This window comes from Columba livia, chromosome 4 (genome assembly GCF_036013475.1).
Source record: "Columba livia isolate bColLiv1 breed racing homer chromosome 4, bColLiv1.pat.W.v2, whole genome shotgun sequence".
Classification (NCBI taxonomy): Eukaryota; Metazoa; Chordata; class Aves; order Columbiformes; family Columbidae; genus Columba; species Columba livia.
This window is the reverse complement of record NC_088605.1, coordinates 33,431,125-33,452,326: the sequence shown is the minus strand read 5'-3', so window position 1 is coordinate 33,452,326 and position 21,202 is coordinate 33,431,125. Positions and strand designations below refer to the sequence as shown.

At 35.3% G+C, this 21,202-nt stretch overlaps 1 protein-coding gene across 1 annotated transcript in view; it reads right to left on the bottom strand.

Moving 5' to 3' along the window:
* Positions 1 to 9,542: 9,542 nt before the first annotated feature.
* MTNR1A (melatonin receptor 1A) overlaps positions 9,543 to 21,202 on the bottom strand; it is a 55,868-nt gene continuing 44,208 nt past the window's right edge. Inside the window, exon 2 of the mRNA XM_065061107.1 lies at positions 9,543 to 10,471. Coding sequence (XP_064917179.1) covers positions 9,603 to 10,471 — 869 coding nt within the window. The 3' untranslated portion in view covers positions 9,543 to 9,602. The remainder of the gene's footprint in view (positions 10,472 to 21,202) is intronic.

The window sequence follows — 21,202 nt, the reverse complement described above, 5'->3', positions numbered from 1 at the left end:
AAAACGAGCACGTGTATAAATTATTTCCTTCCACAATCGCGAGTGGCCGCCGAGAGCCCCTCGCACAATCGCGAGTGTATTTTCCTCCCGTGCTTCCACATAAGCACGTGTAGGATTCCGTGCACACTTGCACGTGTAAGTAAATTAACTCTCGCAGGATTGCGGGTGTATTATAAATTTACCCTCGCGGAATCGCAAGTGCACACTTCCCGTACTCACTACGAGTGCATGTATCTCTTTAAAAATAATCCTGCACCATGTTTAGGCAAGTTTGTACTTCTCTGGGACTCAGGGATGGCTCTGGCATTGTTTTGGTGAAGCCACGTGCATGCACACTGTGGACCACCTGTTGTATTAGTTGCTGCCTCTCAATAATTTTCCTCAACTGATATCCGAATCTGTATTTAAGTCACTTTTGGAGTGCTAAAACCCTGTTTCTCACCGGTTCAATAAAAGTTGGTTTTGGACCTTGTTGTCCCTTAAATTAACCTACGGGGTGCCTCCGTGACAGGGTTGAACGAAATAATAAATGAAATGAAATGAAATGAAATGAAATGAAATGAAATGAAATGAAATGAAATGAAATGAAATAATGAAATGAAATTAAAAGTAGGATAACGGGAAATTTAAGTCCAATAGTTCAGTATAGCTCAGTTTGTTATTTGGTGTTGGCAAAACAAACATAATATATGTGATTTTCAAATGCCGTAGTAATTTCCTGTGGCTGTTACTTTTACTGAATGCAAACTTAATTTTCATAACTGCCTACAATTATGTGTAACCAGCTGTATCCAAATATACTTGGAATGAATTATTAGGGTTCTTCTTGAACATTTTATTCTTCCAAAATAGAAGGAAAAATGGAAACCAAGAATGTCACAGACAGATGCTAAACTGCTGTTCTCAGTATCATGGAACACTGCCCATCACTGTTTGCGATGTTGAAGAAGAAAAATAAAAAATAAAGTAACTGATGAGGCTGAAACCGAACTCCTCTTTAAGAATACTTTCATGTGACTACAGACACTGGTCTGAATTTCCTTATTTGTGTGTTGCTACTGTGTATGGAACTTTTTCTTTCCATCTGCCCCTAACTATGATAAGATGGTTAGTTTATAATAACTAATTTTTATCTTTAGATGTGACCCAACAATGCTCGGCAGAGTTATTTACAAGAAAGTGCAACAGTCTGTTGGCTTGCCTTCCTGAACATACATACTTGTCTGCAAAAAACAGTGATAGTTGGTTGGGGTTTTTTTGGTTGGTTGGTTGTGAGTTTTTTCATTTTTTTGGTTTGTTTTTTTTTTGTGTGTGTGTGTTTTGTTGTTGTTGTTTGTTTGTTTGTTTGTGTTGGTGTTTATATGCAAGCTATGCCCTAAATAAAAGTATTATGAAACCTATTCTTATTATTTAAAAGTTATTCTGGACATTTGGTCATATTTTATTTTGAGTTTCAGTACAACAGAAAACTGTTTCTTTGACAACCAGTTGAATCTTTTATTTTGAATTCTTTTACTTGTTGAAAAAATCATTCATTAGGTAGTATTATCTGTATTGTGAAAACACTTCTTAGACATCAAGGAAACATTATGAAAGTGTTGCTTTTCTGTATTAATAAGAAAACATATTAATTAGTAATTCTTTCAGAATACTGTCCTAATTGCTCTGAAAACACTTCATTTCTAAAAGCAGTGAAGTGATTGCATAAGATTTATTCTGTCTTTTGATTATTGCTTTCCCAGACACCAGTTTTCTAGAAATATGTGAATCAAATGCAAGATCTCTCTTCAAGGAGTAAAACAGAAACAATAAAAGCAAAGCCATAAGAGAGTTCTATTTAGAACCAGGCTGACTGCCTGGCCCTTAGATTCCCAACTGTTAGCAGACATCTTTATAATAGACCTTTAATTCTGTTCGGAATAACAAAATACCTACCCTGTATCTTTGTGTTTCCTGGGCCTCCCGTGACAAAAAACATCCCAACAAACACAGGCATTCTCACTAGGGGCTGTCACTCTTGTGCTTCAAATGCTGTCTCCTGTAGGATGAGGGACTGACTATTCCACTACTTCTATCAGATGTGTTGTTAAGAATCATAACAAGAAAGTGTTATAAACAAATTTACACACACAGAAACTGCACCCATGCTGATCCTTTCCTTGGAAGTTTCAGTGACTTTATGAGTTGTAACGTTTACAGCCTCTTCTTCATCTCAACAGATAGGAGCATAAAAATGACCCAGAGGTACTGTGGAAAAAAGGCCACAAAACAAAACAAAACCAAACCAAAACAAACACAAATCACCATCATCATCATCAACAACAACAACAACAAAACCCCAAACAACATAAAACCAAAACTAAAAAATAAAACACAAAAAAGGCATAGATACTAGGAAATGTTGTGCATAAAACTGTGCTTAACATGTACTATTACATGAATCATATCATCAGTAAGAATTTTCTATAATAAGTAGATGATTTGGACTTGGAGAGTTAGTTTAATTGCAAGTGGACTAAGAATAACTTGCAATTTTTTATTAGACCATTACAATGTTAATTAGACTAGCAATAAAACCCTGGTTTCATATATAAGATGGACTCTTTTTCGCATAACAGCCTTTTGATGGTATCATCAGGGACAATTCCTTACTAATTATTCCTTATTGCCGAGCTTTTCCTGAAACAAGGTCTAATTTATTTGTTTAAAATCTTAGGTAACAGACACTTTTTTTTTTTCCCCCAGATGCTTCAATACTTTGTGGTACCTACCCTGAATTTTATTTTCCTTTCTGTCACATCTCATAGGAGACTGCAAGTGCAACTCTTCTTCTAGTGACCATTCGTCCCTCAGTACAAAAGCTGGGTTCTTGACATGTGGAGAAAAAGTTAGGGACAATAATGGGATTCATGAGAATTTAAAAGAAATAAAATTGTCTTGACAATTATAAAGCAAGGGTTATACTTAAAGAATAGAGTCCCATGGGGTTTTATTCTTGTTATAAGTTGTTATGCTTCTATTAATTCATAGATTCTTGAAGGTGACTAGTACTGAAACTATTGTATTGTTCTGTAAGATGGTCTTTAATTGACACCAAACTACTCTTAAAAACACAACTGATCATAATAGATCACAAAAGAACAGGGCCATTTCAGAGTCAAGAACATTGTGGCATACATTCACTGGTATTGACAGATGGAATAAGAACAGCCAAGCTGATAGTATGGTCAGAACTGAGGAAAGAAAGCATGTTGTCTGGGATTGGAAAGGAGAAAGGAGTAATTTGGGGAGGAGATGGATTTCTAGGAGTTGTCCTGAAAAATTGCATTAACATCAAAATTGGTTGGGAGAGATGATCTGTGTGAATATAAATACTAATGAAGCAGTTAATATTTCTACTTTTAAGTGAGGCAAAATTTATGGTGAGAGAGGTGTTGAATGTTGTTAAACTATCATGAAAAACTAGAAAATAGTGAACAAATTATTGGCATACTAGCTTCTCAGACGGTCTGAAACAGAAGTCTGAGAATCTAAAGGTTTTATAATTGATTTAATGTGTCTGTAGTAGCTATATTTCCTCATGCTGGATACAAGCATCTACTTGAATATAGTATTTGTGGGATATGTCATTTTACACGACTTGAAGGTTGTAAAGCATGCATGCATAATCTACAGATCTATGTAATATTTTAATGTAACTTTTAAAATAGTTTCAAAGGGCTCAATGAATCTTTTCCCTGTGAATTTTTAAGCATCTTATATGATTAAAAAGTGAACAAAAGTATATTATTAATTTACCCTAATAAGCTGTTAATTATGATTTTGATGTCATTCTTGCCCACATATGTTTTTCTGTTGTTACTAAGCCTACTTAGTCAATTGTAATTTGACTGGCTGCCTTGCTGTGTCCTAGTCTAACCTATGCTACTTTCCTAGGATTTGACTGCTATATTTTTAAATGCAGTTTTTACTGTATTAGCAGTTATCGGTTAGTAGAGGAGAGAAAAGGACATTGCCAGTTTCTTGAAACAAATTAATTATTATCAGACCCTTTGTCTTTCAAAGTGCACTGCATTGGATTAGTTCTATTTTACATTTCTACATCATACAAAGTTAATCAGATAAAAGGTTCATCTACTCCAGTATCTATACTGATGAAGAGGATAAGAGCAGGACAAGGATATAGGGATACTTCCTCCAGGTATCATTCTAAGAGTCCTTGGTTTTGGGATTTCCTGAGGCTAGGTTGGGTTTTTGTGCTTGCTAGCACTAGGGAATCTTCTTGCTGTGAATCAGTGCAATTGTTGTCTACCTGTTTACAGTTTGTATAGGCAGTGCTCTGCTGCAAAAATATTCCACAGCCTAAGTTGTAAGGAAAAAATATTTTTTGTCTGAACCTGATAATCTCATTGTATTGCCCCAACCTTTATATACATTATGAAAAACTGAATGATTGTACATATTGAAGAATAGTGAAGAGTATCTGTGTACATCTAAGCACTTTCAGGATGTAGAAACGAGCATGCAATCAAAAGTCTTGTTGCAATTAAATGAAATCCTTGTGCACCCACACAACATAAGCAGAAAGAATAGTAAGTCGACCTACTGTCTCTGAGTTGACCAAATCTCTTGTGTTGGTACAATTTTCTGCTAAATAGAAACTACTTGTACAGTCAAGAATGAAGCCAAATAAAAGACTGCTGGCTTTATATATTTACTTATAAAAATGATAAATCACAGAGAGTTCCACTGGATGAGGTTAATTTTGCAAATATTTAGCAGGCAAATTCACATTCTCCCGCAACCTGAACAGATGACAATAATGAGTCCTGTAGAAATTAAACATATATTGCTGTGTAATAGTGTAAAATAGCTGATTTTTAGATGTATGAAATCTAATATGCCAAAATCCTCAGCTGCCATGAATCAGTGAAGCTGCGCTGGTTTATATGAGCTGAAAATGAGAGGTGTCTCAAATACTGTTTGGTTGTAACTTTCAGAGTAATCAGTATGTATATTTATGAATTACAAGATTTTCAAAATACATACTTTAGTCAATGTTTGGTAATAGGGATGGTTTGGGTGATAAGTATTTTATTCAATAGGGAAAATATTTTCTGTGACTATTATTAATATATGTACTTCTTTGCTGAATTTATTTTTCTTTCTATTAAAAATTCTAAAGGTTATTGACTTATACTGTCTTTTCCACCCTATTCTTTATTGCAATCTCTCAGACGCATATTTGAGGTAGGAATAATATTTTTAATAAGTAAATTCATAAAAACACAAACTGGAATTCTTACATAACACTGGCAAAAATTGGAGATACAGTACATGGGCTATAAGCCAGGCCATTACTTGAATATTTTTTCTTCCAAGAAATTTGACTTTAGCATGTGTGATTTCCCAAACCTCAATGACAAGATGATAGACATTGGTAGTTCTTAACTATTTTTAAAATGTATTAATGATACTTAGAAAGTGCAGTTATTAGAAAAGAATTGAAGAACAGTCCGCCTGTATTACTACAGTTTGTGAACAAGATGTTTAAATAGAACAGTTTCTGAGCTTTTCTTTTAAATTCGTTGACCACATACACTTATGTACTTGTGTATTGTATTTTAAGGAACTTTTTATCATTATTGTTTTTTTCAGTGCAGTTTAAGGGAAATAACCGTTCCTTTCCATATGCCATAATTAATCAGATTAACATTATATAATTTCAAAAGTGGTCCAAAAGAAGAAAAATGAGCAATACTAACCATTTCTAGAGAGATGTGCTGTACACTGTAATACAGATTGATTACAACAGCATGTTTATTATAGATGATTCAGACTTACCTTCTAAAACACATAAGAAGAAAAGAGTAAAATCATTGCTATGTATTATGCCTACTGAAATAAAATATATTTGCTTCATATCTATGCACTTCTACTAGCCTAATGGAAGAAGTAAATGTGCAAAGCATTCTTAAGTGAGCTATTCCAAATGCAATTACATTGCTGCATGCAGTTACAGTTTAACTACAATAAATACCCTGATAATTGATATTAATATATTCATTAATATTTTCTTTGCTGGTATATACGAAACAATGCTAAACTTTCTTGTTAATATGAAGTGTGTCATGAAGATGACCATCAATAAAACTATAAAGGTTCAAGATGTGACAATATAAGATCATATCCAGATTGTCAATATAATCGAGATTGTGATATCAGAAATAAATCATTGTAGGATAAGGTCAGGGTCAATTAGGCTAGAATTCTTCAGGGTGTTGCATACAGTGGGATCACTGTTCCTGCACAGAGGTCCTTTGGCTTCATTGGGGCTCAGATCAGAAATGAGTAGGAAGCAGGGAGGGATGGGCCCCTGTAGATGTGGTGGGTTGCCAGGACTCATGTTTTAGAATGAAATCCATTAAGGGCCAATGATTGCTACAGCACAAGTACACTGTCTAAAACTTCCAGATAAAGCTGTAAATAATTCATTTGTGCTATGCTAGTTTTTCATACAGGGGAAAAATGTAATGACTTGGAATGTAAAAAACATGTCATGGCTCATCCACTTGCACAGAAGTACTAATTTTTGCTAAGTTTCTAAGTCTGTCTCCTTGGAATGGAAGGAAATCATTATTATCTCCTGATGAGGCTGCTCATAGTCTTACATGAGTCACTTTGACTTCTTTGAAGCAATACAAAATTATTAAAATAAATCATTACTGCAGTTTAAACATCACTACTCTTTCACTTTTGCAATGAGTTGTTTAGCAAACCTTACCAAAAATGTACTTCAGAATGGCAGTAAATGCAAAATTAATTTGAAGAGGGAAGCAGATATTTCTCAGATTTTTCATCCATATTAGTATAACTAAATTCTAAAGACTAACACTCTTCCCTCCCCCCAAAGAAAAACAAGAGATTAATTTATTAAAATTATTGCTATATTTAGCAGCTCATAAAATCACCAACGTGCACATTCCTGTGATTTAGATTTAATACAAATATTTCAAAATAACATCTGAAAATTGCTCTCCATTTTTATTACAGGCCTATTCAATAAAATATATACCTTTGGTATGTTTTATTGTATATAGCAAACCATTTTCATTATCATCAAAAAATATATTTTAGCACTTGTGAATTACAGGGGACCTTAATTCCTCAGATAACCCACAATATTAGATACAGTATCTTAAACCGGCTTGTAAATATGTAGACATGACAAACATGTACATTTTATGTTGGAAATGGAAAGCGAAAGATCTTTGAGAATTCTAAATTTATTAATGATTAAGCTATTTAAACTATTTTATGCTACTTTGTTAGATGCGTCATAAGACATTATTTTCATTGAAAATATGCTTTAAATAAGGCAAGTTTTGTGAGAATTTAAATAGTGTTTTTTCTTACATGAAAAACTTATTTTCTTATAAGGTGGTCATGCCTCCTTTGCTGTTCTGAAATCGCTACACAGAAAGCAATAAAATTACAGAGCTAAGCATCCTCCAAGGATGAAATCACAGTGAAGAAAGCTGTGATATACTTTATGCTATTAATCATGTATCATATCACATCATTTGATGATACCACAATAGAAGAGAGCTGGTTATTTACACAGTAGTTCTGACTGGGAAATGTAAACAAAGATGAGTCGAGCACCTCAGCAATGCATTGACTTGTTAGTTCATCTCCAGGGTTTTACAACGTTGTTCATCAGTTCCGTTGTCAACTTAACATGAGGCACCTATTTTTAAGGTAAGAAACTGATCAGATGAAAAAGTGTCAGTGTTGTTTTCAAGTAAATATAAATCTGTTCTCTTTCAGTTTATTATGAAGTCAAGGGTAGACTATTCTATGATCCAAGAAAGATAAAATGCTGTTAGTTCTCTACACAGTTTAAGCGATTAGGTAACATAGAGTGACTGTCAGCTTCTCTTATAAGAGATATAAGCTCAAGAAAATCTCCAGTACAGCAAGTTATAATTGAAATTAACTGTTTAGGTAAAGTCTATGTTTTAATATAGATTAACAGAAGTCTGATGGCTATTCAAGAAACTCTTTGCTCCAGTCAAAGTATTTGGAATTGGCTTGGAAAAGCTCACATGTACTTGAACATCAGTGTAGGTATGAACACTTGAGCATGAAAAAGTATGACAGTTGGAACATCTTTCCAGAACTAAACACTCCTTCTTTTTAAGGTCAATTTGAAGGTGAATCCTATTGTTGTGAATTGCTTTCCTCCATCAGAGGACTTCATTATGAACAGAGATTCATTGTTGCAGGAGACAGCCTGTCCAGCTATTCTTCCTCATTTCACAGTGTGCTCACTGAAGAGGTGCCTGTTCTCTGTGGAAAGTCCACATAGCAGGACCTGAGAGTCATGTGTTCCACCTTGTACCAGTGTCATAAGTAACATCTTCTCTTTTCTGTTATTTAAAGCTGTCTAATTGTTCTAGGTTATTACACTATGTTCATCATTTTGGTAAACACCTAATTATTATTTTGTAAAGCTTATCTGTGGCAGATTATGAAATAAATTATAGTCTCAGGTGGTCAAGTTGAGAAAGATGTTAAATTCTCATACTGCAAGTATTTATCAGGGTTTCATGAGGTTAAGATTCCACTAACCAGAAAAAACTGTCATACTCACCCACTGTCCCTCTTACATACATTAATCTTCCCCTCACAGAGGTTTAGAACTTCTGTGCTGTACACAAGTGAGAATGATCCTTCCTCACTTACGTTTCTAGGAGGTGTTTCCCCAGAAACTCCTTGGGGGCACCACCTGATTTAGTGAATTACTCTCTCTTCAGAAAGAATGGTAGTTTATATTTCTCTTCCCACCCCTCCTACACCTTTTTTCATGCCCAAATTACTTAGACTGATGAATCATGGCTCTTTGCTGTCCTTGCTATTTATCCTCCTTCCCTTGTAGCCTTGAAGATAATCAGTCAGATATATTTCTCATCCTAAAAGTTATTTTAAAATTGAGAAGTCAATTGGGAATGCCATTCCCAGGAGGGCTGGCGAGGTTTATTCTCCAAAAAAATGAACAATAGTGTCCATGTTAGGAACAAAGTTATATAGGTAGAGGGTACTTATCAAAAATCCTGATGAATTTTCAATTACCTCAATTTCTTACTTCGCATTTCACAATATATTTCATAATGGTCTTATTTCATCCTTTAAATAAGTTCTCATAGGCTTTAGAATCATAACCTAGCCAAAACCAGCAGGCAGAAAGTGGTAGGAATAGTTTGGTGGTTTCTTTTATTGAGCCAGGCAATGTGGATACTTCTTCTTCAATCTGTTTCTAGTCGTTTATCTCCATTTAAGGAAAAAAAAAAAAGTATCCATGCATAATTCTGTAATTCCCTCAAGGATATCACTGTGTTGCTATATGAGAGATACAACATAGTATAATAGAATCTGTTTGACAGAGCTCTGTAACTTGAGTTCCCAAACACCATGCAAGGAATTTCATCAAAGTGCTTTCAATGTAGAAGAGATACTTCACTATAATATTTAACAGTAGGTCTAATAAAACAGATACTTTATTTGGATGATGTTGAGTGACAATAATAAAATTCTCATTTTCAGACAGAGTCCACCTTCACTTGATTGTTGTTTGTGATCAATGGAGAAGGTTTACTTCTCATCCTGTCTCCTGCATCATTAGAACTATCCTGGAAAAAAACATTTGCTGTACACAGATTGACAATAATTCTCTTGTATTCTCTTCTGAAGTTCTGGTTCAGGAGTCCATATATGATAGCATTAAGGCAACTGTTGAAATAGGCCATGTAATAACTAGATACAAACAACCACTCCGGAATCCTAGGGATTATAGTTTCTGGGTTGACAGCCACAGCAAGGCCTATGAAGTTCAAAGGAGCCCAGCAGACTGCAAACAGTACAAATACCACAAACATGGTTACAAAGTTTCTGAAGTCATGTGGTTTCAGTCTGGGGTTGTTATCTGGTTTAACCCTTCGCCTTACTTGAATAACGAGAATCCATATTCTCAAGTAACAGAAAGTAACTATGGCTATGGGAAGCAGGAAATGGAAAAACACAACTGCTATTGTATATGCTGAGCTCACAGACTGTGCAAATGTACATGAGTAAATCCGGGGGTCATACTGTAGCGATCCCACAAACAGATTGGGCACAATAGCAACAAATGTTAGGACCCAGATAAGAACAACATAGCACAATGAATTCTTGTCGCTGTACAGCTTGTCGTATTTGAGACTGTGGCAGATATAGCAGTACCGATTGATAGCGATGCCTGTAATATTGAAGATCGATCCAATGACACTTAGGCCCATCAAGAAGCCACTAATCTGGCAGTGAAGGTATCCCAGATTCCATCCGTTGTGAAATACAGATGTGAGGACCAGTGGATATGGGTAGATTGCTACTACCAAGTCGGCAACTGCCAGGCTTACAACAAACACATTTCCTGTAAAATAAATATTAAAAGGCAAGTATTAGTTTTTCTTGCACTCTTTTCTGTCATTTCTGTTCTCAATATATTAATGACCAGCTTCACTGGTACACTTTAAATGTAATTAGTTTCTATTTTTTACATCAAAATTACATGTCAGAAGTAAGACACTCATTTTTAATCTAAAAAGTAAGTAACATAACTTAAGCTGTACTTTTAAAAAGAAAACTGTCTTTGATTTTAATTACCATGACCTAATATTTTTATCATCTCATTTATTTGGATTCTTCTGATCATACAGACTCAGAAATTATACCAAATTAAAATATTAATAACTTTAAGCCCTGCTTTGGTTTTAAACAGATAGTGTGTCTTGAAAAATCAAATAATACGGTTAGTAGTCAGTTTCAAAGCATTTACCTTCCATATTTAACTTAATTCCCATTCCTTACATTGCCCCTTAATTTTTTCAAGTCCTGAAATGAAAATCTTTTTTCCACTTGTATTTCAAGTGTATATTTTTTTTTTTTTTTTTCAGTCTCTTTGCCAGCAATTCATATTTTGGTCAGTAGCATCTTTGGAATTTTAAGTAAGAATTTCTAAGAGTCTAGCTGAGCACAAATTTAGTTGTCTTTCCTAAACTGAGAGACATACTTCTCATTAAAAGGACCAATGCTGGGCAGTGACCAGGACAGTTCCCGAAGAATAGCAATGCCATATTTTTCTCTGCCTCCCAACTGGAAAATTAAGCAATGATCCATTCTCTTGGTTCATTTGTTAATTTAAACAAAGACATTATTTTAGATTTGTTAATTCTCGACAGAACTTTTCTTCATAGAAAATCGAACTCATAATGTTTTGAATTAATCTTTTGAGCATAGATTATACATTCTTTTTTTAGTCGCTTAAATCATAACTCATATGAATTCCTCCTAGCCATTCTAGTTTCTAAAGAGAAGGTCACAATATACATCAATATAAATTTTGTTATTTTTTAAAAAATAACTACTACATGTATTGGTCTAGTTATTCATGTCCATATCTACAGAAAACTATAAATGTGTAACGATACGTACATGTGTGTATGTAGATAAATCCAAGTGTATGCATGTAGACATAGCTCTGTGTGTTTGAGATTATATTTTGGAATTCTAAGATTATTTAGTGAAGATGAAATATGAGCTCCTATTGCAACCTATGAGAAAAATACATTGCTAGATTATGTAGAATTTCCTTATTAACCCAAAATGGGCTTAGTGAACTCTTTTATGCATTTATTTTGAGCAGATAAAATATAAATAGATAAAAATAGGTTAAAAGGTAAAATTATCTATGGACCAATAGGGCATTTTTACTGCTGTAATTCTCAAACCAATATTTTTTTAATATATTATCTCACATATCTTAAAGTGCATATTCTCTTTCTAATCACATGTTTTAAATGGCCAGGTAGAAATATTAAATCCACATACACCTACAGAGAAAAGAATAGAAATTATCTAGCTTGGGATGCTACTTGTTGTTTTTTATTTTTTAAATGTTGATACATGCACGAAGCATCACATTTGATATTTATACTGGCAGGTGGGACAAATGGCCTCAGTTAAAAGATTGCTACACTAGTTAAATATATTTTATATCTGGTTTCATAACTAACTTCCTCTTGATGGTTGTTGTAGTTGTTTTTTCTTTTGCCCAGGAATTCACTGTCTGAAATACACTTATCCTGAAGGCTTTGGCAGAATTCTAGATCATTTCAACACAAATAGAATATCTCCTTTAAGAAGAAGACAAGTGAAAAAAACATTGTTTTCAGAATTTGTCCTTGACATAGTGCAATCGATACAATAATGGATAAAGAGACTGTATGAAACTCAGAGCTCTGTGTTTATCTTATGAATCAAGATGTAGAAAGTGAATGAAAAGTTGCTGTTGGCAGGGTTTTTTTTCCCTATCCAGAATATTGCAGGTTTGATTAAATGGCACTATAGAAACTCCAATGGAAAAAAGAGCCAAGACATGTATTTATATGCAATACTTAAAAGGATCCTATTTACATTTGTTTAATTTTTTTATGTTTAGCTGAAGACTGCCCATCCCAAGCTTCTCTCTGTGCCATCCACTGAAAATTCTCCTGGTGCTCTCCATTGATATTGTTAATATTATCAATATTTACACACTTGAGCCAAAAGGTTCAGCTATAAGAAAAAAGCTAAAAGTGTGTAGAGGTCTTCCCTTTGTTGAAATAAGACCTGTGTTATACTTATCTCTGAATACTTCTAGCAGCCCTGTGCTTTGGATGTAACTGAGTAACTGAGTCCAGGAAGAGTAGGCGCTCTGGCTTCAAATCAGCCAGATTTTAGGCTTCCATAAACTGGTGCACCATGGTTGTCCCAGCTTATCTTCTCAGTCAGCAGCCATAGAGCAACAAACTCTGAGAGTCTTGGAAATACAGGCTTCTTCATATGGAAATTGAAGGCTAGGAGGATACCCTGGGAGCCTGTCTTTTTAAAAAAAATCATAAGCTTGGAAACGAAGTCTCAGGCTGTCAGCTTATGGTTAGTGTGTCAGCTGGATGACCAAAGCATTGGGCTAGAAACTCTCTGAAAAACAGATACCTGCTTGCAGAGAAGACTTTCAACCTGCCTTTCAGGTTTAACTTCAAACTTGAGTTCAGATACATTTTTCCTTGTGATCACAGAAACGTTTTCTTTAAAAGCAGGAAGTTCAAATAAAAATGTGTTTGAGATTAGTTTGTTAGATATCTAGAGGCTCATTGTTTCATACTCTGAAGTTGGATATGAAATTACTTTCACTTTCACATGTTGTATAACATACACTTTAATAATATGATCCTAGACATAGGCACCTGCCACCAGTGGAAAATATGGATATTCTATTAAATTCCCATATATTTAATGGCATATTCTGAGATTAAACTGCTGTGTTTGTGGAACACCTGGTATTGTAGATGTGAGTTCCATTATATATATTTATAGGAAAAATTTAATTTTCATCTTCAGCATCGGGTTTGAACAGAATGCTATAAACAAAGCCTGAATTCCCATACTGAACCCTTTAAAAACCCACATAACCAAAATCTTGAATAACTCTTCCTTGAACAAAAAGCATTTGTTCTCTCTAGAGAGTGAGATCACATTGCTGTGAAAAAAATATGAATTATGTAACTTAAGAATGCATTACTGTGCATTAATGCAAGTTGGCTGAACCGAGAAGGTAGAGGTTGAATTTCTTTACTTTGACATAAGTCAAATTAACTTTAATCAACTTAAGCAGATGCGCTACAAATGTATGTGGGAATAGATAACATATTTGTAACCAGCTTTAGCAGGCTATGCCCTTAGATGAATTCTAGAGCAACGTTCCATTAAGTATTTTCACCATTCTTACTGAAAAAGATGCCTTTCTGCTCAGTACATAGTAACATCAGACCTACCTCCTGAATAAAAAACTGGTTTAAATCAAGAAAAAACTAACAAGTGCTCTCCCAGACACTTTGACTTCTCCAAGAGCAAAATGCAACATGAACTGTGTGTAATAACTTTGAGAGATTATTTAAAAATGCTTATGGGATTGTTGTGGTGTCAAAATGAATATAAGAACATCAAATAAGAACTACATGATGTAGTTGTATATATTATGCAAACACAAATAGCAACTTGTATCTGTGTAGCACAGACAAATTACTATGTGGGTTCTTATTCCCCTAGATTTAGTGCTAATTATGTCCTTCAGTTAATGGGAATTAGGAAGTTTCCAGAAATGTCTAGCAACTTAAATAAGTGCAGAATATCAATTGAAAAAGTTACAGATACTTAGTCTAAGTGATGTTGAATGCTTCCCATAGACTTAGACTGGAGGGCTGAGCACTTCATCAGCAGATCAAAAAGGATTAATTCTTTCTGCAATATTAGGAGAACTGATACGGTCTGCAGAGCTCTTACCTGAAGTGCTGAGACTATGAAGTATTTAAACTCCTCCAAAACTTTTAGCTTGAGCAAAAAAATATATATTGTAAAAACAGGTAATGGCTCAACAAAATAACAATGTTTTGAAGCATTAAGAACACCAGCTAGAATTTTTTGTCACTAAGGACATGTGAATTAATTGTAGAGAAGTTCTCAGTTTGTTGGCAACACTGGTAGGGCTAGTATTTCTCATCCCTTTTTTCCAAGATATTACGGTACCTACTAATATTTGTACCAGGTTGCTGTTTCTATTCACCTATTTCAAATTATTTCCCACATAAATAATGCGTCAGCTTATTATAACAAATGCTTTCCAGACACCATCGTGTTTTCATCATGTTGCTGCATTTTTAAGTATATAACATTTCCTGTTTACACATTAGTGCTTCAAGTTGCACCAAATTTATCTGAAGGATACAGAATCTTTCTGCTAACTGGAGAGATGCTTTTGCTTCTAGGTAAGACCAAATACTACATGCAGATACCATCAAAATAACGTGCAAAGTTTTTGTTCCAATGGCCATCAACTTGGATCTCTAATGTTTATTTTTTAAGTATATCTTTAAGGAAAGAAGACAGCGTAACCATTTGCAATGTTGGACCAGTTACACAATAAAACTTAATTTCTAACTACCAGGTCCATGCCATCCTTATCTACTGTTTTTTTTTTTTTTTATTGTTTGTCAGATATTTCCAGATACGTTAACAGTCACTTGTGATTGTTTCGTAACTGGGCTTAATTAATAGGATGTTTTGCTATAAATGTAGAACAGGTTTTCTAGAAGCTATAATGCATTCAAATATAATATTGTCATGATTGTTATGACCACAGATTTTACTTGTTAAACAGCACTGAGGTTTTTATTTACATTTTAAAGTACTAATTTCTGATCACTCAAATACTTCTATTGATTTTCTTCAAGGATAACTTACAGATTTTTTTAGCATTTTGAAGTGTTTCTCATTAATCCAGCCTTTTCTCAGAATGTGAATTGGGGTTTTATGCTGCCAGTTGAAAACAAAACTAAGATGAGGTGCATGCAAATGAATTCCTGCAGCAGGAAGTAAAAAATTTAAATGTGGTACCTCGTAGTTATAACTTAACACAGGATTGTACTAACACATCTACACCCAGCAAAAGTGACAGCATTGATAGATAGCAGATAAAGCATCTGGTTTAGAAATGAACAGCAGGAGCAAATAAGTCTCTGCAGAATATAAGTTATCACATGAAATAAGGCATTGGGCTAGTTTATGAAGAAAGGAAAATTAGAAAGCTAAGTGTAATACTTAATTGTCAAGGTTTAATTGCAAGGCGACAATAAAGCATTGCAGATGCTCTCTGTTATTCCCTCCACCCTCCCCGCAGTTGATAAAGTCCTCGCTAAGGGAAGGTGATAAGGAGGAAAAAGGAAGAGAGGCTTTTAAATTGGAAAAAGGTTTTAAAGGCTTTAAAAATGGTACTAATAAATAGAGAAAATATACAAAATATACAAAACTAATCTTGAAATTCCTGGGGTAGAGCAGCGTTTAACCCCTCCAGTGGTGGGCGGAGCTAGCGTGGCTCCAACAGCTGCAGGGCAGGCACCTGGAAGTCCTGGGTGGGACTGCACAGCAAACCAGAAACTGGATGCAGGGATGCAGGCCTGGGACCAGGCCTCATATTTGCAGGCACCATTGGCAGGGTCCTCTTCAGATGCCAGCCATGGTAGGAGAGAGTGAGACCTATATGATCTCCCTCTTATATAGCATGTATGACGTATATGGGGTGGAATACTCAGTTGGTCAGTTTTAGTCACCTGTTCTGTCCACCCCTCCTTGCAAATATGCCCCTCTCATGACACAATGTGTGAAATCTTATCAATATTCTTGGCTGTCATAGCAATAAATCTAAACATGAGCTTCTTCAGCATTCCATTGGTCACTCTTATCTGTCTTGGAGCAAGAAACATGCAGACAAATATTCAGAAAAGTGCAGTTACTTAGAAGAACTTAGCCGAAAGGAAAATTCACTAAAGGATAACTGGTCTTGTTTTTAACAAAAACAGGACATCAATACAATATGCTTCATTTTGCCACTAAGAGCTGAACTTCTTCCTTACAAAGGCATTTTCTTAGGCTTGCCTACTGGTCATGCCTCTGCTTCTCTCACGGCTGTTTCCATGCACAAAATGGTGTCTCAATGACAGGTTAACACTAGATTTGTTTCATATTCCAGGAACATTTTTGCTCTGAATGTTGTTCCATTAACATTGGTATTTCACTTCTAAAACATCACAAACAACTATAAAGCCAAGTATTGAAAGTTGTTTTTGTGAGTGCCTAATGAAAACTTAATGTCCTTCTTCATGTACCTGGAGACAGAGCTCAACTCTACATGCTCAGTAACTCTTCTCCCTGTGATGTAAACCAGTCATGAAGTTTCAAGAAAAGGAAGACCTGTCCATAATCTTTGTAGGCAGCACAGTTCGGGATTCCACAGAGGCTGCATGCAATAAAAATTGTTAAGTGAAAATACCTGTAAGTGGGGTCATTGGCCACTGTTTCTTAGGCAAAATCCCAAAGCCAAGTAAGGCTACCTAGGTAAGTGAGCATGCAGACAGCCTCAGCTTCACTGAAGAAAGATTTGAAAGGTTTAAGAAACTAACAGTCCTTGGAGGTCAGCATCAAAATAGCACAAAACAGCTGAGCAGAAATGTAGGAATAAATATTACATAAGCTCCATTTACTCCTGGGAGCCTCATTCTCTTTACAGATCATAATATCAACTCCCTTAGATCTGAAAAGCCTATTTTTAAACTAAAGGCACTATTTATAAACCTGACCTGAATCAAGAAGTCCATGTGCACATTAAATTTTAATAGTGTGATGGGCCTGTGGGTTTTGCTTCTCATTAGCAAATTAACCCTGATGCTCCAGGTGGTGATGCAGGGAAATTTGAAAGGCTTAAAGCCCACAATGAATCTTTTAGCTTTAATCACATGCAGGAAAACCTTTCTCATTTCTTTTGAGGTGAAAAAAGACCTTGTATTACTTAGCAATTTTCATAAAACCTCATTCAAATGTACATCTCTGTCATATAACGGAAGGGATTTTCAGACCTTCTATTAATATCATTTGGTTGGGACAGTAATGAAACCAGCTGTGTAATTACAGACATGGCAATTGCCTGCAGCTGTAATGATGTCAGGTAGCTAGCTTGTTAGCACTGAGCAGAGAGTATGAAATATTTATGGTTTGAACTCATTTATAATCTTACTAAGGTAGAAATTCTGAGTATCATAGACAAGTTCAGATCCTGGAGGGACCTAAGTAACCTCAATTGTTAGCTGCAGTTGATAGAAATTCACAGTGCTGAGTCTTAAAGGTCTGGACAGCTGGAGAACTATATAACAGTATATTTGAGAGATATGAAAGAACAGATTTGTTAAAGATTATGTTATCAGAATGATCCATATTGTAATACTTTATTCCAGGGTGCTGCAAGTTGAAGAAAATTTGACATAATCAGCACAGCATAAATGAAAGATCATTCTGATGCACTCTGAAAATAAAATGTTATACTGCATTTAGATGATAGTAATTATCATAAAGAAACTTGCAGTGAAGCTGCAGCAACAATTTAATTTGAAATGCCTATGCCATCTTCTGGCCAAGAAGATTAGATGCATGAAAGAGTAATTGGCAGAAAATGGCAGCAAGGAATTGTATAACACTCAGAATAAAGGAAAGGAGGATTTTGATGTCAGGTCCAAGTTGACTGTAGCCAAACAGTATGTAGATGCGATTAAGTAGTTTTGCAGATATGCCAAACAGCGTACAGTTTTCTGTGACTTTAGCACCTGCCATCTTTTTCTGCAGTCCCATGGCACATGTGTGAGACAGCTACTGCTCTCCTTCTTACAATCTAAAAATATTTGGCACTGCTATTTTTGGTGGTTCAGTCATGAGAGGAAAGCAATGTGAGTTTTGCTGTCAGGCAGAGAAAGGAATTGAATCCATATGCTGGATGAGTGCTACAGACTTGGGGATGTACCTTGCCTCTGGCAGTTCTGTATGACATGTCAGGGCTTCTTTGAAAATATCTCTTGTATTGGACCTCTCGCATGATAGGACTACTGAATTTGTACTAGGCAGTAGGTTTAGTATGTGCACAGGATATCGACTATCTCAGTACTGGCAAGACTGAGGTATTTCTGGGTATGCACAATTGTGCCTAATGTAGGAACAGACAGAAGTTGACTGAAGATCTTTTGTGGACCTAAACTTAAAAATCTAGAGTCGTTCAGGGCTTGGGTGTTTTGTAAGGATATTTAAGAAGTGCAGTTTTGAAAAGGACTTTAAATAATAGCAGTCAGAACTACCAGTGAACCTCAAGATACAGTCATCTTTCTGTTACATTATGCAGTGCCAAGAAATATTTTGCTTTGAGACTCTACATAGTAGGTTTACATCCAAGATATTTTGCTTTAGAAGCAGCAGCAAATTGAGCAAGGCTTCTCTTCTTTTACGGAACCCTCTAAAATTTGATCAGAGTAATATCTAGCTAATATATACTTACTTTGGTAACAAGATTGTAAGAAACTGGCACTGTCATACAGTTTTGTAGTTTTATAATACTGAAATACTAGATGAAAGTGGCTCTTGTTAAATAAATGATCCTGAAATTGAAGTCAACAATTCAGGTTTTTAAACACTTAATTGACAAATCTCCAGTAGATGTTGATAAAATAAACAGTTCAATTGCTGTTTGACAAAAGTTTGAATTGATGCACTCATATTTCCTGACACTCAGAATTAATATCGCTATAGTTATGTGCCCCATTCAGTATCTATTAGTGTTTTATTAAGTTCTATAGGTGTTTTTCACCAAAATATGAAGTCATGACAACTAATCCAGTCAGACATAATTCTGTTTAAATGATTAACTTAGGTTTTGTTTGTCCACCCAGCCAAGGATGAACTAAGACATAAAATAAAACAGCAAGAAGGCTTGTAATGACAATGAAGTGAGTGAACAAACCCTGCTGTCATGCAGGCAGAAGTTAGAACCCAGGGCAGTCAGGCGTGGTGGTGGATGTCTCGAGTTCTGCAACCCTGGTTTTGGCTCTGCTAGCTGCCTGGACTGCTCTTTCTACAGTTCACTGGGCTGGTGTGTTTTCAATGTCAGGACATCTATTCCCTTTGAATATCATCCCATTTTACCATGATGACAATATTTTGGAGACCAAATAGATTTGCCTGAGTAACTTATCCACTTTCACAGAAGGGAATTATATTACTGCTTCTGATTTGATCTTTTCTATCTCTAATTTCTATGATTCATTTGGAGGGAAAAAAATCCTGCAGAACAGTCTGTTTTCCAACAAGGTGTTGCCCAGATGTCACAGAACGCTAAGGTTGTCATCACAGTTCAGCAAGCTGTATGAAACCGATTAGAATAACAATACTGCTGATGTCAGAGGATCATGCTACTGAACTGCATCGCAGCAGGATCAGCTAAGGGTACTTTTTCAACCCTTCAACTGTATTTGCGTTAAAGACTGGAAATAAATGGAAGGACAAAAATGGTACTGTCACAGTAATATCACCGCTCAGACAAATAAAACTAATAATACAGTTCGGAAACTAAAACAAATGGAAGGGGAAAAGTGGGAAAAGGCTAAGAGGTATGCTTGTGAAATATAATTATGTTTTGTATTTGTACAAAATCTCATAGATCAGTCAGGATCAATGCTGGAAAATGTTATTATACAGCCAAATCCTTTCCCCTTGACAAAACAAGTAGGAGAAAACAGGAGAGTGAAGGTGCAACCACATAACTGACAGCAGACTTCCATACTGTATATAATATTGCAAACTTGAAATCCCTTTCCTGAATCTCTTTGAAAGTCACAGTTTCATGTAACAGGATTTTGTGGGTGAATTTATCCATGGAATTATTCATGGGAAGAAAAAGAAGTTAAACTCTTAAGTGTACAAAATAATAAATTTTTTTCCTGTTATGACTAAGAGCAGTATAGGTGGTCATGCAGTTAATCCCACATTTGACTACAGAGTTCAGAGTAGACAGCAAAGCTAAAGAAAGGAGTTCTTAAAACAGCCTTCCCAGTTCTTTCTCCTAAAATCAGCAATGGTAGGACTTCTGCCAGGAAACTGGAAAATAGCACTATAGAAAATATCGCTTATATAAAGTTAAACACGTATTTACTCTCCCTTCCTCTACCCATTCTCTATTCCTCTATTCATTTTCTTCCTTTTCTTATTTATTCCATCATTGCATGTCTTTTCTTACTGCTTTACAAGCCAAAATATTTTACGTTTATACCAGAAGCCTCTCTTCTTTCCTCTTTTTTTGTCTCAGGTTCCTTTAAAAAGGTGAGAAGGTTCTCATGTTACACTTCCACCGTAGTACTTCGAGGATTTTTAGGCGATATTCCATAGTGTCATTTTCAAAGACCCAGCTGCCACCGGTTCTTCCTGCCTCCATCTCATTTCATTTTCTCTTTTGTGCTACAGCAAAAATCCAGAAGTTGGGTGGTCCCAGACCACTGGCGACAAGTGAAACAGTATCAAATAACATGGGGAATTCACTAGAATAAGTGTGATTTTAATTGCAATACTAGTGGGTTCTGTTCATTAAATTAACTGATGGTATCAAGAACTCTTGGTCTTCTATAGCATCAGAATTGCATTTAGCACTGGAAACAAAAAGAAGGACAAAGAAGTGGAACTTGTATACACATGGCAGCAAGGC